General features: G+C 44.9%; 1 protein-coding gene across 18 annotated transcripts in view; it reads right to left on the bottom strand.

The window, feature by feature from the left end:
• CCDC91 (coiled-coil domain containing 91) overlaps positions 1-18730 on the bottom strand; it is a 143253-nt gene that overhangs the window by 78406 nt on the left and 46117 nt on the right. For 16 of the 18 annotated variants that reach the window (XM_077930843.1, XM_077930844.1, XM_077930848.1 and 13 more), the window contains one exon: positions 15256-15333. The exons of the other annotated variants lie outside the window; for them this stretch is intronic. In XM_077930843.1, coding sequence (XP_077786969.1) covers positions 15256-15333 — 78 coding nt within the window. The remainder of the gene's footprint in view (positions 1-15255; positions 15334-18730) is intronic. 18 annotated transcript variants of the gene reach the window in all.

The following is an 18730-nucleotide window of genomic DNA, read 5'->3' as shown; positions in this document are numbered from 1 at the left end:
CTGGAAAAGGAACATGCTCCACTTTAACCAAAATGGACTTGGGCTGTTGGCAGTTAGTATCAAAATATCACAAAGCAGCTTTTAAAGTAATCTCTGGGGGAAAGGTAGCAGAAGCTGAAGAGCAGCTGATTTGTGACAAGTCATCCCTAGGGTATGTTGGTGTACAGTTGGTAGATCTTCCAATGAGATGGCACAGAACTCAGCAATGAGTATAAGATGGCTTGTCAGAAAATCCAATGGATATAAGGGGAAATGTGCATACCAGGGTTATTTGTAGAGAGAGAGAATATAAGAAAGAGAGTTGGGGTGTTGAATGCTGAATGAGAAAATAGATACAGGAGAAATAAAGAAAATCTTTATTGCATAGAGGGGTTATGCACAGAGGGGTTATGATTATTCCTCATAAAACCAGAGTCAGAAGCCAGCATACTGGAGCATTTGTTGGGGGCCATGTACACACACTGGGGCTCACACCTTGCCTGGACCCCTCCAGTGCCCAGTGGCAGTAGAGCCACCCACTTGTTCATGGGTAGGAACAAGGGGAAGGACCTCTCTGTTCTGTTCACAAGCTGGCTTACACATCAGAAACAGTGTAATGGGCCAGGAGCTGAACAACTCTTTTTACAGCACCACTGCTACCTCTTGATAAGCAGGCCTGAGAACAGGGAACAGCTGGGAGCTGAAACTGACTGCTGCCAGGGGACCAACCACTGGCAAGCACTGGGGGTACCCAGAGGCAGCCTGCTCAAGACCCCCCAAAGTGGAAGGAAGAGTGGGATATACATTTAATAAATATAAAACAATCCCTGGATATAAACATTATAGAAAGACCAGGGAGGGGCATATTGGGAGTGATGTAGCTCTGTGTGCAAAAGGGAGGACTGAGTCCAATGAATGAGTAAACATAAGAAGACTCCTCCAACAAATCACTATGGCTACAATAGCAGACCCAACAGGAGAAATGTTATCACCACCCTGAACAAAATGTTGAGGGTGATGAAACAGAGAAAGAAATCAGGGTGATATCCGAAGGAGAATGTGCTGTACTATTTCAGTTACATTTGCATAGATGGAGGCAAATCTGTGTTTGGGTCAAAACAAAGATGTATTACTAAATAACTGGTCCTTTAGTAATTGGTTGGTCATGGAACCAATCAGATGCAAAGTGACCCTGGACTTAATCCTAAATGACTCTTAGAACTAACCATGAAATCTGCCATTGAACCAACTGGGAACAGCTACCACAGTGCTATCAATTAAACATACTTATATTGCCAAAATGTTAAACACAATCATATTTGACTTCAAAAGAGGAAACTTCCAAAAAATGAGGGGATGAGTTAAATTGAAGTTGAAAGGGGAAGTTGTGGATCAATTCTCTCCAAAATAGCTGGAGATTATTTAAAACCACAATAATAGAAGCGCAGCTACAGATACCACAGATTAGAAAAGGCGCCATCAAGTCCAAGCTAGTGTGGTTAACAAGCAGAATCGAAGTCCCTATGAAAAACAAGACGAGTTCCTTGAGAGAAATGAAGTCTTTCCCAAATTAGAAGAACAAAAAGGGAAAGAAAACATGAGGAAATAACTGTATGTTGACAATAAGGAAAGCAAAGCAAAACAGAATAAAACACACACTAAGACCAACAACAAACATTTCTTTAAGTATATTGGAAGCAGAAATCTGACCACAGAGACATTTAATATCTTTAGATGATAACATAAAAGAGTGGAAGGGATGCTAAAGGGATAGGGAGATGCAGAAAAGTTGAATGAAGTCTCTGTACATGTTATCTGTACAGAGGACAGATAAACACATTTTCAAGGACAACTCAAGAAAGTGGCAAGTAGTAGTGGCAAGGGATGAAATTCTCATACTTAATGAAACTAAAAATTAACAGATCATCAGGTACAGGTACATTGTCAGGCTCAGGAATTCTATCCCTCCCCCGGTGGCAGCAAGAAGCAGAGAAAAACAAGGCAGAGTCCTTTTTATTGAGTTTATTCATTCATAATAATGAGAGACAAAAGAATGCCGTATGCCCAAACAATGGTGTTGCTCCAACTGAGCTCCTCCTCCCTCCTCCCTAGCAACAGCATTTCCCTTTACTGTGTCTGCTCATGGCCAACTGTCTCCAAGTTCTCTGTTCCTGCACTCTTAACAAACTCCGAGTTCTGGGAGAAGGGGGGTCAGAAATACTCTCCAGTGACAACGTGTTAGCTGGCTGCTCTGCCTCCTGGCCTTGCCTCACCTTCCCCTTCTCCTAACACTTCCCAACTCTTCTGTTCATCTGTCTCTGAGCTGTGACCTTCCTCAAACCCCTGCTGTAAATCAATGCAGCATTCCTCTTCTCCTGCAGCGTCAGGAGTATGGCGGTGGGGGGGGGGGTGATCTCCTCCATTCCTCCTCCATCTCGTTCCCTTCAGTACAGTCCCTGACAAACATCTGTAACTGGTGGTTTTCAGACAAAAAAAGTGGCAGGACAAAAATCCAAAGCAGGGAGCTTGACTAATAACTTATTTTTATTTAATGTACAGTAGTACCTCTGGATGCGAACGGGATGCGTTCCGAGCCCCATTCACATCCAGAAGCGAATTCACCGCTTCCGCGAATGCATGTGACGCCATTTTGACTGTCTGTGCATGCGGCGAAACCCGGAAGTAACGCACTCGATTACTTCCAGGTCACCGCAGTGCGCAACCCGAAAATACTTATCCCGAAGCTACTTCAACCCGAGGTATAATTTACTGCAGTCCAAAGACCCGTAACATAGATTCAGAATAAAATGCAGATTCATACAGAAAAACCCCCCAGGAGAGGAAGACCGAGACAATATTTGTTTAGTCTTAAGTATGGTTATCTTTCCTGCCAACCTAGCATGTCAAAGTGCAAGTAGATAAATAGGTACTGCTCCGGCAGGAAGGTAAACGGGGTTTCCGTGTGTTGCTCTGGTTTTGCCAGAAGCGGCTGAGTCATGCTGGCCACATGACCCGGAAGCTGTACGCCGGCTCCCTTGGCCGATAAAGCGAGATGAGCGCCGCAACCCCAGAGTCAGTCACGACTGGACCTAATGGTCAGGGGTCCCTTTACCTTTACCTATGAATATCTTTGATACGTATGACTACCGAAAGAAACTTTGCCACGGCCACTGTGATATCTTGGACTTTTCTTCCAGAAGATATTTAGTATAGTAAGCTTCAGATTTACCTGGCTGATTTGCCAGTAGGGGTTTAATCAATAGATCCCTAGCTTGCTCATATTGTCCGCAATGCAGTAGGTAGGATATGCCTCATACAATCGACGTCCTGAGAGCATACACAGAGCTCTGATAATGGATACCTCTCAGTCTGCCACTTCTGGTAGTCTGCACTTCTGATAGAAATACACTTAATCTGGCTTTGGTAAAGAGACGCCGATAAGTTGGTACAGACAGATTTCTAAGATATGCAGGTATCTGAAAATCATACCCGTAATGAATTCCTACTGCTATTGGGCCACAGATAACATGAGATTGAGATTGGAGATCACTATGTGATAAGTCCCAGAGCCTTTGCCTCAGAGATTCAAGGGCAGTATCATAGCCCAGATGGTAGTAGAAGGTGGCATTCCAACCAAAGTGGCTTTTCTGACCATAGTTTTCTTCCATGAGCTGATAAAACTCCTCGTTGTTTAGGTGTGAAAGTAACCCCTTCCCTAGGCCAAAGACTGAGATCTTGAGCCAGTATCTCAGGGCAGCCCACCATGCTTTAGTTGAGAGAGGGCATTCACCTGTTTCTAGAATTAGAATTGCATTTGGAACACAATTTGGAACCTGTAAAAGGGACCGGATAAACTTTGCCTGGAACCCATCAAACATGGGAAATGAGCCATTGAAACAGACGTTTGAGGCGTAAAAGAGTTGAGAGACAAATTTTGCATTAAATGCCCTAATGGCTGATGGAACACAATGGCCTCCCCTTGTATAAAAGAATCGAAGTATAGCCAGTTTGCTTACCTCTGCCTTTTGATAGGCAGTCTGCCAATGGTGTTTCCAGGACTTAGAATGATGGAATGGAAGCCCTAGATACCAGAAATATTTGGTCTGCTCCAGTTTGTGACTATCCAGTACCCATTTACTTGGGGAGAATCTTTTCTCAAACACCAGGACTTTTGTTTTTTCATAATTAATGGATAACCCATTACCAGAGCAGTAGTCTGAGAATTTCCTGAGTTGGTAGTTCAGGCCAGGTCTGGATTGGGAGAGGATGGTTGCGTCATCTGCATACAACGAGAGGGGTCTTTCTCGTTCCTATTTTTGGGAGATGGCCATCAAGATCCATTAAGCTTGCCTCTATGTCATTCAAAAACAAACTGAACAAAGTAGGGGCCAAAATGCATCCCTGTCTCACTCCCCTGGCCATCTCAATACAGTCTGAGAGCTGGCCCTGCAACCCACACCTAACCTGCAAATTGCTTCCACAGTGCAGGGCTTTAGTAAGATATAGGAGACATTTATCCTTCAGTGCTAGATGCAACTTGGCCCATAGTTGAGATCTGGGGATGGAGTCAAAGGCAGATTTCAGGTCCATAAAGGCCACAAAGAGTTTTCCCTGTAAAGGTCTCTGGTGTACTTCTCGGCTAGGAGGGACAACATCAGACAGTGATCTGATGTTGAGCGGTTCTCGCGGAAAACTGCCTGAGCTTCAGATAGTATGTTATAGTCATTTAGAAAAGTTGTCAGTTTATTACAGAGAAAGCGGGCATACAGCTTTCCTATTACTAAAAGCAGACTGATAATTAGAAGGCACGTTTGGCTAGCCTCTCTTAAAGATTGGGACTACTATTGCATGTTTCCAACTAGATGGTACTTTGCCCGAGTTATTAACTACAGTGGTACCTCCAGTTACAGACGCTTCAGGTTACATAATCCGCTAACCCAGAAATAGTACCTCGGGTTAAGAACTTTGCTTCAGGCTGAGAACAGAAACCGCGCGGTGGTGGCGCGGTGGCAGCAGGAGGCCCCATTAGCTAAAGTGGTACCTCAGGTTAAGAACAGTTTCAGGTTAAGAACGGACCTCCAAAACGAATTAAGTTCTTTTTTTTTTTAATATCATATTTATTGAAATTTCCAAAAAATCCAAAAAAGAAAAATGAAAAAGAAAAAAGAAAACATTTACATTTAAAACCTTACTTTCAATGACATCTTTCCGAGACTTCCCCACACCTCCCCTTCTTGTATTCCATTTCCATTTGTTTAGTTCAACAAGTTCTTATCCCAAGTTTTTGACCTTATTATATTTAACCCATTATTCAATTTAGTTCATTTTATATAGCCACTTTCCCTTTATAATCCACAGTCTTTAAGCATTAAGATCTTTTTCTAAGGTCGACCCCAATTCCCTTCCACGAATTCCCCTTTTTTATACTCATAACGAATTTTTTTTTAAAAAAAGAAGAAAAGTTCAAAATATAATTGTACACCCTTTGGATTCCCAAACTCCAACCCCCCTTTCCCGGTTTCGATCCCCAATGTCCATCAGTCTATCTGCTATCAACCTGGAGACCTCACATCCAAGGCCCTTAATTCTCTCTCAGTTCCTCTTTGCCGGTTTTTTTGGTAGTCTTATATCAAGCACCAAATCTTGGAGAAGCTCTGTCTCGAAAACGTCCATTTTTCTTCCATCCAGACCTCTATATTTAAAAGTGGAGCTCAAATCTTGTTTCTTAATCCTTTTACGTCTGAATGTCCCAAATACTCCAACTTCCATCTTGCTCAAATTTGTAATCCATAGGTCTTCAGATCTCCACATTAGGAGATCTCTCCAATCTTCCTTGTCCAATTCAAACCAAATTTTCATGATCCAATTCTTGTTTTCCTTTATGTCCTTCCTAACAGGCCTTTGGCCTTCCTTGATCTTCTGCAACGATGTGACTCCTCCTTCATTCCCTTCCAGATCATCATATATCTCTTGTTCCCTTTCATCACATTTCTCAGGTTTCTTTTCCTGCTCGGCTGCAAAAATTTCTAGTTCCGCTACAGGGGCTTTTTGTTCAGGAACAAAAACTTGCGTCAAGTCCCTTCCATTTTCAGTAGATACGTTTATTGTCTCCTTCAGTGTAGAAACCCCTGTAGTCAAAATAATGCTTTGTTCTTGAAGCTTTCCCAGGAGATAAAAAGTCCTGTTCAACTCAATGAGTATTTTTCCACTTACAGCCATTCTTGTAATGTCCCAAAACCCCCTCTAGAGGGATTATGGTTACTTAGTATCCTTCCAGATCCAACCCAAAAGTCAAGCTAACTTGTTATTCCTTGTTTTCAACAATTTATATCCAAATTGTATCAAATCTAGCCAGCAAAGGCACCAGAAACAATGTTCTCTTTTTATTCCCCAACTTTGACAGCTACTTTGACAGCTGTCAAAATCTTCTGTATCTCTTCACCAGGCTCTCTCACGGATCACTCCCGGTTCCCGGGGGGTTGCACTTCAGCTCTCAGAATCGACTCTTATCCTCCAGCACAATTACTTGTATTTTCCAATCGTGAAATTAGTAACTTTTATAAAAGAATATTCTCTCAACCTTAGTTATCTAGTCCTTGCTTTAAGCTGTTTACAAGGCGGGGAGACGGACTTCCTCTTTGCGTCTTCCCCGATCGTGCCAAATTTAAAGAAGAAAATTTTCTTTTAAGTCCAATTTCCGTATTACTCACGGGTTGTTGCTTTTAATCCAAATGTTCAAAGGAAGAAGTCAGCGCTCTCCGTCCATGGCATGTGGCTTCACTCAGCAGGGGAAGCAGAGGACTCTCAGCACCACGCCGCTCCCCGGAGCTCGGAGGGAATCCGCCATTCGACGATGGCGCTAACCCGGAAGTCGCCCAAAACGAATTAAGTTCTTAACCTGAGGTACCACTGTACCTTAAAAAGTGCCGCGTGGAGAGGAGCCCACCAGTGCTGATTTGATATGATCAACTCAGCTGGGATAAAGTCATTTCCCGGGGCCTTGCCATTATTCAGGTTCCCAATTAATGTATAGACTTCTTCCACTGTAACCAGGCTCCATTGTGGGAGCAGTGACAGTTCTGCCGAATCTTCATCATGAAAACTGGAGGGGAGATTTGAATTTCCTGTGAATATATTTCTAAAATGGTTCTCCCATACCTGAGCTGGAATGGCACAGCTGGGGGCTGGAGAGCTATTGCTCAGGAAGCCAGAGACCAGTTGCCAGAAGAGTTTTGTTTCGTTGTTAAGCGAGGCATTCAGTAACAGAGACCAAGAGTTTTGTTCAAACTGCCTTTTTTCCGAAGCCAAAGCGGCTTTGTACTCTTTTTAAATTTTGAAATAAGTTGGGGGTAAATAGTTTAGGCCAGTGTTTCTATAGGCCAAATAAGAGTTCCTTAAGGCTTCCTTCTTCATGTGGCACTCTTGGTCAAACCAGCTGCGCCCTTTAGCTATACGGAGCTTGCTGGCTGGGTTTGTGTTAACAGAGACCACATCCTGCGAGTACTCAATGAGATTATCATAAGCCGTCAGGGAAGAATCCGTTGATAGATCATTGATTATAGGTGATCTTAAATTAATTGCAGTTTGCGAATTCAATCTGGGCTCAGCTACAACAGCCAGCTCAGGTGTCCATTTTTTTCTGCGCATTGCTGGATCTTTAGCTTTATCAATTTTCTGCCATCGTGAGTGTTGGGGAAGGCCGCTCCCTCCTACAGGCCAATTACACCGGGCCTAGGGGACGGGGCCCACACTCACCACCGCCACAGCTTTAAGAGGCTCCAGCGAGGCCTCGGGACACTGATGCTGCTGCTACTGCTGCAGCAAATGTCGAAAATGTTTTTAAATATTTTTAAATGTTTTAAAAGCGTTTTTACTTTCTTGCACTGTGAACAGTGGTTTTTATTTATGTATTTTTATTTAATTTTATTTTGTTCGGGGTGGGATAAATGTTGAGTGGGGTGGGGATTAGTTTTATTTTAGTATAATTGTTTTTGGCTTTGTTTTGCTTTTACTATTTTGTTAGGCCACTGTAAAGCTTGCATTTTGCTTTTAAGGGGAAAGGGTCAGGGTTGCCTGGGAGTGGGCCTCAGCCAACAGAATGGCTGGGGCAGGTTCCACAGGGGTAGAAGCACCAGGACACCCAATCTCAGTGATCACGGGCAGGAGGAGGAGCTATACTAATACCAGACCATGTCATTACCGAGGAGGCAGGTTTAGTCATTGTCTGAGGACTATCCCTACCTCCAGGTCTGGTCCTGACCGGAAGACTACTGGAATCAGCAGGGGAAACCCACATGACCTGAAAGTGTTGCTGTGCAATGCCAGGTCAATGATGAATAAGACCACTGCCATCCACGACCTGATTGTGGAAGGAGGATTTGACCTGGCATGTGTGACAGAGACTTGGTTGGATGAAGCAGATGAGTGCATGTTCTGGAAGTTGGACAATAGGAGGAAGTATAGGATTCCTTTTGGTGTACTGACCTCCCTGCTGCGCCAAGGATTCCCTGCCCGAGCTGCTTCAGGTCGTGGGGGATTTTCTCCTGGAGACACCTAGCTTGGTTGTCCTAGGGGATTTTAATATCCATGCCGACACTACCCTACAAGGGGCCGCTCGGGACTTTGTGGAAAGCATGGCCTCCATGGGGCTGTCCCTGAATACGTTTGGCCCAACTCATAGCCGCGGACATGCCTTAGACCTGGTTTTCACCTCTATGCATGTTGGTGATCTAACATTAAGTAAAAGTGAAACAAAAGAAGTGCCATGGTCAGATCATTTCCTGGTGCAACTGGACTTCTCCGCGACCCTTCCCCTCCGTAGGGAGGTGGGACCGATTCGGATGGTCCGCCCCCGCCACTTAATGGATCCAAATGGTTTCCAGAGAGTGGTAGGGGATGTTTTATCCCATGTTGATGGCCTTTCAGCTGATTCCCTGGTGACCCATTGGAATACAGAGTTAACCGGGGCTATTGACTGTCTGGCTCCAAAGCGTCCTCTCTGATTGCATGGAGCCTGGACAGCCCCGTGGTTTTCCCCAGAGCTGAGGGTGATGAAACAATTGCTGAGATGGCTAGAGCGCCGGTGGCGGAAAACTCACTCTGAATCGGACCGGACACGGGTTAGAGCTCAAGGTTGAGCCTACCAAGTGGCAATGGCAACGGCGAATAGGACCTTCTGCGCCACTTTTATTGCATCTGCAGAAAACAGCAGCAGGAGACTCTTTCAGGTGGTTCGCAATCTATCGGAACCACCTTTGTCATCTGGGCCAGGTAGGGACCCCAAGATCTCCTGCAATGCATTTGCAAAGTTTTTTTGCAGGTAAAGTTTCTCAGATTCGGAAGGAGGTAGACTCTACCATGGGAGCAGAGCTGGGGTGGGAGAGTGCTAGAGTCCTGTCTAGTCATGTTAAATGGGATCAGTTTCAATTTGTTACCTCCGAGGATGTGGACAGGCTGCTTGGACGAGTAAACCCAACCACCTGTCTTCTTGATCCTTGTCCATCCTGGCTGATAAAAGCAAGCTGGGAAGGGCTGGGCGATGGGCTCCATGGGGTGGTGAATGCTTCCCTTGAGGGAGCCTTCCCAGACCCGCTGAAAGAGGCGGTCATTAAACCGCTTCTTAAAAAAACATCTTTAGACCATTATCTCCCATTCTTGGGCAAGGTGATTGAGCGGGTGGTTGCTGAACGACTCCAAGCACGCCTGGAGGATGCAGACCATTTGGATCCCTTCAAATCGGGATTCAGGCCTCACCATGGGACTGAAACTGCCTTGGTCGCGCTGGTCGATGATCTCTGGCGGGCTAGGGACAAAGGTGAGAGCTGTTTCCTAGTTCTGCTGGATCTCTCAGCGGCCTTTGACACCATCGACCTGTTATACAGTGGTTATACAGTGGTTCCGCTCCTTTCTCCTGGGCTGTGTCCAGAAAGTGGTGTTGGGGGATGAGTGTTCAGACCCCTGGGCTCTCACTTGTGGGGTGCCCCAGGGTTCCATCCTCTCCCCCATGCTTTTTAATATCTGTATGAAGCCGCTGGGAGAGATCATCAGGGGGTTTGGGCTGGGTGTTCATCAGTATGCAGATGACACCCAGCTCTACCTCTCTTTTAAATCAGAACCAGTGAAGGCGGTGAAGGTCCTGTGTGAGTGCCTGGAGGCGGTTGGAGGATGGATGGCGGCTAACAGATTGAGGTTTAATCCTGGCAAGACAGAAGTACTGTTTTGGGGGGACAGGGGGCGGGCGGGTGTGAGGGACTCCCTGGTCCTGAATGGGGTAACTGTGCCCCTGAAGGACCAGGTGTGCAGCCTGGGAGTCATTTTGGACTCACAGCTGTCCATGGAGGCGCAGGTTAATTCTGTGTCCAGGGAGCCTGTCTACCAGCTCCACCTGGTACGCAGCCTGAGACCCTACCTGCCTGCGGACTGTCTTGCCAGAGTGGTGCATGCTCTAGTTATCTCCCGCTTGGTCTACTGCAATGCGCTCTACATGGGGTTACCTTTGAAGGTGACCCGGAAACTGCAATTAATCCAGGATGCGGCAGCTAGACTGGTGACTGGGAGTGGCCGCTGGGACCATATAACACTGGTCCTGAGAGATCTGCATTGACTCCTAGTACGTTTCCGAGCACAATTCAAAGTGTTGGTGCTGACCTAAACGGCCTCGGTCTTGTATACCTGAAGAAGCGTCTCCACCCCCATCGTTCAGCCCAGACACTGAGATCCAGCGCTGAGGGCCTTCTGGCGGTTCCCTCCTTACGAGAAGTGAGGTTACAGGGAACCAGACAGAGGGCCTTCTTGGTAGTGGCACCCGCCCTGTGGAACACCCTCCCTTCAGATGTGAAGGAAATAAGCAGCTATCTTCTCTTTAAAAGACATCTGAAGGCAGCCCTGTTTAGGGAAGTTTTAAATATTTAATGCTGTATTGTTTTTAACACTTGATTGGAAGCCGCCCAGAGTGGCTGGGGAAACTCAGCCAGATGGGCGGGGTATAATTAAATAATAATAATAATAATAATAATAATAATAATAATAATAATAATAATAATTACTATTATTCTGTGTGAGAGCGCTGGATTGAATTTTGGAGATGATTAGAGGCAGATGGCCAATCTCAGTCCTGTTATCGATATAGAAGTTTTTGGTTAATTTAAAGGCCTCCCTGTTAGTGAGACAGCGATCTACTGTGCTAGCTCTGTTAGTATGTATGAATGTAAACACTCTTTCTCTGTCCCGCGGGAGCGCCCCATTAATAATCATGAGGTCAAGACTTATTTGTAAAAAGGGCAGACAAAAGCCGGCATAATTGATTTGACAGTCTTTAAAAAACAGGCAATCATCATTGGAGCCTAATCTGGCATTCATATATAGAATCATAGAATCATAGAATCATAGAGTTGGAAGAGACCACAAGGGCCATCGAGTCCAACCCCCTGCCAAGCAGGAAACACCATCAGAGCACTCCTGACATATGGTTGTCAAGCCTCTGCTTAAAGACCTCCAAAGACGGAGACTCCACCACACTCCTTGGCAGCAAATTCCACTGTCGAACAGCTCTTACTGTCAGGAAGTTCTTCCTAATGTTTAGTTGGAATCTTCTTTCTTGTAGTTTCCCGTGTCCGCTTCTCTGGAGCAGCAGAAAACAACCTTTCTCCCTCCTCTATATGACATCCTTTTATATATTTGAACATGGCTATCATATCACCCCTTAACCTCCTCTTCTCCAGGCTAAACATGCCCAGCTCCCTTAGCCGTTCCTCATAAGGTATCGTTTCCAGGCCTTTGACCATTTTGGTTGCCCTCCTCTGGACACGTTCCAGTTTGTCAGTGTCCTTCTTAAACTGTGGTGCCCAGAACTGGACACAGTACTCCAGGTGAGGTCTGACCAGAGCAGAATACAGTGGCACTATTACTTCCCTTGATCTAGATGCTATACTCCTATTGATGCAGCCCAGAATTGCATTGGCTTTTTTAGCTGCCGCGTCACACTGTTGGCTCATGTCAAGTTTGTGGTCGCGCTTAATTTGAAGCGAGTAAAGGAAACTATGGCATTTATGCCATGTACTCGCAATCTGTGCTTGCACTTTGTGTGGTGGAATATAAGCTGAGATAAGAATGATACTTTTAGACTCATAGTGCAAGATGCCAGGTGCTCAAGGACTGTACACTCAGTAACCTGTGACATCAAGGAAGTGGAGACCAGAGTTACAACCCCCCCCCCTTGGATGTCCCCTCTTGTGCAGTTTAGTAAAGGTAAAGGGACCCCCGACCATTAGGTCCAGTCGTGGCCGACTCTGGGGTTGCGGCGCTCATCTCGCTTTATCGGCCGAGGGAGCCGGCATACAGCTTCTGGGTCATGTGGCCAGCATGACTAAGCCGCTTCTGGCCAACCAGAGAAGCGCACAGAAACACCATTTACCTTCCCGCCGGAGCGGTACCTATTTATCTACTTGCACTTTGACATGCTTTCGAACTGCTAGGTTGGCAGGAGCAGGGACCGAGCAACGGGAGCTCACCCCATTGTGGGGATTCGAACCGCCGACCTTCTGATCGGCAAGCCCTAGGCTCTGTGGCTTAACCCACAGCGCCACCCGCGTCCCTCCTCGTGCAGTTTGTTGTTGTTGTTGTTTAGTTGTTTAGTCGTGTCCGACTCTTCGTGACCCCATGGACCAGAGCACACCAGGCACTTCTGTCTTCCACTGCCTCCCACAGTTTGGTCAGACTCATGTTTGTAGCTTCGAGAACACTGTCCAACCATCTCGTCCTCTGTCATCCCCTTCTCCTTGTGCCCTCCATCTTTCCCAACATCAGGGTAAGTTTAGAGGCCTTAATTTCATAGGCAAAATAACCATCAAGGACTATGTTGTCAGTTGACCAGGTTTCCTGCAACATTATCACATCAAAACACGTTATGTATTCACAAAATGTCTCATCCCCTAGTTTGTTGGCCCAACCCATTATGTTCCATGAGAGAATATTGAGGCTGCTCGTTCCGTCATCGGCTTGGCTTCATTGTGGAGGACAGATTGTGATCAGCTCTCCCTCTGTCTCCATAATAACACAACCATTCTTAGGATGTATACGGTGTTGTTCTTCCTGGGGCTGAGTTACAGAGTTGTCCAAATTACCAGTGGTCAGTGATGTTATCCAGTTTGCTGTGGCATTTGGGGGGTCAGAGTCAAAGACAATTAGATCTATCTCTGGCAGTCTAAATGTTGCACTTCCCTTAGGAGGAGCATCACCTGGCGATGGCTGATCTGTTTCCAGTGGAGATGGTGAATGGTGAGTTTCGGGGTCTGCCACAGGTCTAATAGAGGAGCCTATCTTTGACACAGATGGGTTGGGCAGGGTTTCTTTATGTAATTGGTCGTTGAACTCAAGACATCCAGGGGGATGTTTTGGCCAAATGCACCGCCCAAAGCCCTCCTTATTGGCCCTGGAGATTGTACCTTGAATCTATGACGAGTGCCCGCCGACAGGAAGTGCACTGATTGACTGGAATCAGTCCGGCTGTACAACAGTAAAAGTTTTTGTTCTTTAAAACACGCCTCGCCAATATTATAGTCCTGTAGGTGGACCCTATATTTCAGGAGTAATTTAGGGGTAGCTGACTCGGAGAATGTCAACATGAGTCTAGTGTGCTAGGAGTCCGTCAAAAGCAAGTTTATGGCGATTAGCTTGTTGCACTGGATGTTTAATAAAAGCTTGAGATTTCGCTTTAAACTAGTGATTGATTTCCAGTAAGGCAGCAGCCCATTAAAGGGATAAATGTCAAGAACTACTTCCATGCTTTGCAGGATCAGTTCACTGCTTTCGCGTTCGTTGTTTCTGTGGCCAGCCTCGAGTATCAGGAGGGATGTTTCTAGCCACCAGCAGCACCAACTCGGCCAGGAGAGACATTACCTTTTCTAATTTGGTGTTATTTCCTCCACTGTTCTTGCTATTAACAAACAGTGGTCCGCAAGTATTTCTGCATAAAGTGGCGCACCCTCGGATAATAGTTCATGGGTGCTCAGCAATGAGTTCTCCCTTGGGTGGTCTCCTCCCATTAGAGGGTCCCCACCTACCTGGGAGTGAGCTCTGTTTGATGCAGAAGGTTCTAAATTCTGAGCTCTTATGAAATCATCCAGCTTGCTCTCCTTGCTCTTGTGCTGTGGGTTCACTTGTGGAGATGAGGCCGATCTCTTCTTTTTCCTGGACATTTTGGAAAGTAAGTCTTACTCTTGGAGAAGCAGCCACTTCTAATTGCTGCTGTGGGTCAGAGAACTCGGCGTCCTTCTAAGATTTGAACGTTTAACAGCAACTCCGACTGATAAGTAGTCGGAAGATGAGTCCGATCGGTAATTAAAACTTTCTCTAAAACTGATGCGGAGCTCAAAGTGGTGCTTCCTCTCACGGCACCATCTTGCCTCCACCATTCTGCTCGTAGAGCACTTACGGCAAATAAAACGCAATATAATAGCCAGAAAAACAACATATTAAAAACACTGGGATGAATGCAGATGCTGGGATGAATGCAAGTTAGTTGATTCAATGTGACCCATATTTAATGAGTGAAGTACCCATGGCTTGCATTGTCCAGATTGCAGTAGGAACTTACATAGCCTGCATCAAACCAATTTAACAATGTAATCTCAAACTGTGGTAGCATCACTGTAAACGCCCTGTTTGTTGTGTTATTCAGGTCCAAGAAGAAGGCATCTTAGTGAATCTGTGGCTTGGTCAGGTCTTTGAATTGAATTGAAGGTCTTTGGGGTAACATGGGTGGGGGCAACACTTTAAAGTGTGACAGAAATATAAATGGAGTTCTGTGTTCTGACCATCAGTTACTGCCTTCCTGGACTGATGATGGAAATAAGAAGCAGAGAAATATATATTCCACTACTGATGACACCTTAGTCCAAACCTGCAGATAACTTCTCCTAATGAAGTATAGCTTCCAGAGAGCAATAATTTCCAGGAAGTAGATAAGGAAGCCACACTCAATGGTACTGAATGGAAAAGTTCACAGGAATCAACAGAATGGCACTCCTTTCCCTCTCCCACCACCAGGATGTCCAAGGCAGTTTCCATTTCAAAACTAGGACAGAAATCAGACAGTAACAGATCCAAATAATTGGCTTCATCCAAAAATCCCTGAAGCAGACATGACAATAGGCTTGACAACAGGCTCAAGACATCCTGTGAGCATTTCTGCTTCCTACACCAAATCCACAGGAAAGTCACATAGCAATCAGAGATGATTGGGTCAACTCACTGTAGCATTTTTATAAAGATATTTACCTTAAATTCTTCCACAATAATAGCCAAGGCCTCATGGCCAGCTCTTCTCAAGTCTTCCAACTCAAGTTTATGCTTCTCCTGTAAGAAATATATAATCATACAGTCATGACAACATCTAGTCAACCCTTTATCCAGTCCACGACACAAACTAAAGTGCCATAGACTTTTCTGTTTGTGACATCGGAAACATATAACATTTATGTGTTTCTAGTTTCACTGTTTTACTATTAAGGCAGAAATACAAAAGTCAATTTAGACTTTAGGTGAAACTGCCGTTTCCATATGGTGCAGAGAGCAGACCATTTAACAGCACAAAACAACTGAGCCTGAGGGTAAGGTACTTTTAAATAAATATCAGCCATAGGAAAGGGTATTTCCAAGATTGCCATGTGTGAACCTCAGTGCTTAAAGAAGCCCCAAGAAATAACACATGCAGAAACAGAAAGAAAAGAACTATGCCTTTGGTCAAGCTAACTGTGTATATCATCCATGTTGACCCTATGATCTCTGCATCACCCGATCCACTATGTAGTGTATGAAGGGATCATTTGAACCATGAGGGCCAGGGTTTTTATTACATATGCACCCTTCTCCAATGGTTTGTGTAGGCATCCTTATTTCTTCTTAGTCTGGAAGTGAACACAACTTGTTTTAAATATAGACCTTAATACCTACACTAAAATGAAAATAAGCAGGTTGTTTACCAGTAACTGGTGTTCAAGAGGCTACCTGCAACCATACAACTGAGTTCTACACCTCCACAGAGCATCTCTAGAATCTTCTAAAATTTAAATTAACGATTGCTGGAGTAAGCTGTCATCATCCCTGATTGCAGGATAAAATAATAAATAAATCTGGTCTGAAATTTCTTGACCTTTTCAGTCTTTCATCAACTTTTATCATCTTCACAGCAATAAATATGAATTTAGAAGCCTATAACTACTTTTCTTATCAAGGAACCAGTACCATTGATTATTTTATTTTATCCTGTATTTTATTATGTGAACCACCCTAAGATCTCATGATGAAGGGCGTGTAAAAATCTAATAAATAATAATAAATAATCATACTTTTGTTTCCTCCTCCCTTATTTGATATTCATAGCTTTGAGGCTGGCAACATGGTTAAAAGTAATAATTATCCATTGGTTCTGCTATTATAATACTATAGACATTCATCCCTTAATCACTCCGCTCACTTTTGTGAAAGATGAATTCCATGGACAAGACACCTACTCTCTTCTATAGTTGGGTTACTCAAAAGCTGTACTCTTTGGACACGTTGTCAGGAAGCCTTGGAAATGAACTATGACATTTTGCAAGCCTAACAAAATATATTTCAGCACCTCTGACCTATGATAGTCCATAATTAGTATTTTAACTGAAACAGAGGTTTATTGCAGGGGTAACTTGACCAAGATGTGCCAAAAAGAATTACTGAAACCATCTCAACAGTTCTGCAAAAACAGACCTACTAACTCCTTCCCACAGTCATTCACTTGTGAAGAGCGAAAAGAGGGAGTATGCTGGGCAAAAATTGACTCAACTGGGACAAGCTGCAGCCAAAAGGAAATAATCTAACTTTTGGATCCTGTTTCTAGGTATATTGTTTCATGTAGTTAGACCCCTAATGAATGCAGAGATATCTGCCAGTAACTGGCTCGTGCATTATAGCAAGATCTTTGGGGATCTATCTTTAGATCACATGCCAAAATTATCCTTGGAAGCCACATGATTGCCTTTTTGGTCCCCGTTACTATTTGAGGATTATTACATCCTTCAGATGGCAAAGCACCTGGAGAGGGTATGCCTCCCACAAAAATAGTTCCACACTCTCCACTGAGCTCAAAATGGCTTACATGGGAGTTATATCCAACTGAATTTTACCTGAAATTATAGAATCATAGAATCTTTGAGATGGAAGGGACCCAGTGGTCATCTAGTCCAACCCCTCTGCAATGCAAGAATCTCAGTTAAAGCATCAATGGCAGATGGCCATCCAACCTGTTTAAAAACTCCCCTCTTGTGGGAGTCTGTTCCACTGCTGAACAGCTCTGTCAGAATGTTTAGTCGGAATCTCTTTTCTTGCAACTTGAAGCCATTGGTTTGAGTCCTATCCTCCAGAGCATGCTCCTTCCTCCATGTCACAGCCCTCAAGGTATTTGAAGATGGCTATCATATCTCCTCTCACTCTCCTCTTTTCCAGGCTAAACATACCCAGCTCCTTCGAGTGCTACTCATAAGGCTTAGTTTCCAGACCCTTGATCATCTTGGTTGCCCTCCTCTGCACACGTTCCAGCTTATCAACATGCATTTTAAATTGTGGTGTCCAGAATTGGACACAGAGTTCCAAGTGTGGTCTGACCAAGACAGAATAGAGTGGTACTATTACTTTCCTTGATCTAGAAATTATACTTCTGTTTACGGAGCCTAGAATAGCATTAGCCTTTTTTGCTGCTGCATCACACTGTTGACTCATGTTAAGCTTGTGGTCCACCAAGACCCCTAGATCCTTTTCACATAAACTGCTAGTAAGCCAGGTGTTCCCCATCCTATATTTGTGCATCTGTTTCCTCCTAACTGCAGAACCTTACGTTTGTTCCTAATGAAATTCATTTTGTTAGTTTGGGCCCGGTTCTCCAATCTGTTAAGGTCATTTTGAATGCCTGTTTGAAAGAGGCAGTGGTAAAACCACTCCTTAAGAAACCTTTCCTGGTTTCAGAAAACCTAACTACTGGCCAGTTGCTAATCTCCCTTTCATGGGCAAGGTTCTGGAGCGAGTGGTCGCAGACCAGATCCAGGTGCTTTTGGAAGAAACTGATTTTGTGGATCCTTTTCAATCGGGGTTTAGGCCTGGTTTGGGAACAGAAACAGCTTTGGTCCCTCTGTCGAGACACACACAAGGGAAACATGTCCCTGTTAATTGTTCTCGACTTCTCAGCGGCCTTTGATACCATCCACCATGGTATCCTTCTGGAGTGACTCTCCGTACTAGAGGTGGGTGGCACCACTTTGTGGTGGTTCTATTACTTGGGGAATGCTATTCAGCCCTGTGGAAACCGCAGGGCTCAATCCTATCGCCCATGTTGTTTACATGAAACCGCTGGGTGGGGTTAGCCGGAGGTTCGGAGTATGTTGTCAGCAGTATGCTGATGACACCCAGCTCTATTTCTCCTTTACATCTGCAGGTGAGGCAGTGGAAGTGCTGGACCAGTGTCCTGCCTCGGTAATGGACTGGATGAGAGCCAACAGACTGAAGCTCAATCCATATAAGACTGAGGCACCCTAGACCAGATGGCTGGGAGGTTGCCTGCTCTTGATGGGGTTACACTTCCCCTGAAGGAGCAGGTTCGTAGCTTGGGGGTACTCCTGGATCCTTTGCTGTCGTCCGAGGCTCAGGTGGGCTCAGTGGCCCAGAGCGCCTTCCATCAGCTTCAGCTGGTGGCCCAGTTACGCCCCTATCTGGACAGGGATAG

Source organism: Podarcis muralis, chromosome 6 (genome assembly GCF_964188315.1).
Source record: "Podarcis muralis chromosome 6, rPodMur119.hap1.1, whole genome shotgun sequence".
NCBI lineage: Eukaryota > Metazoa > Chordata > Lepidosauria > Squamata > Lacertidae > Podarcis > Podarcis muralis.
This window is presented reverse-complemented; position numbering and strand designations above follow the sequence as displayed.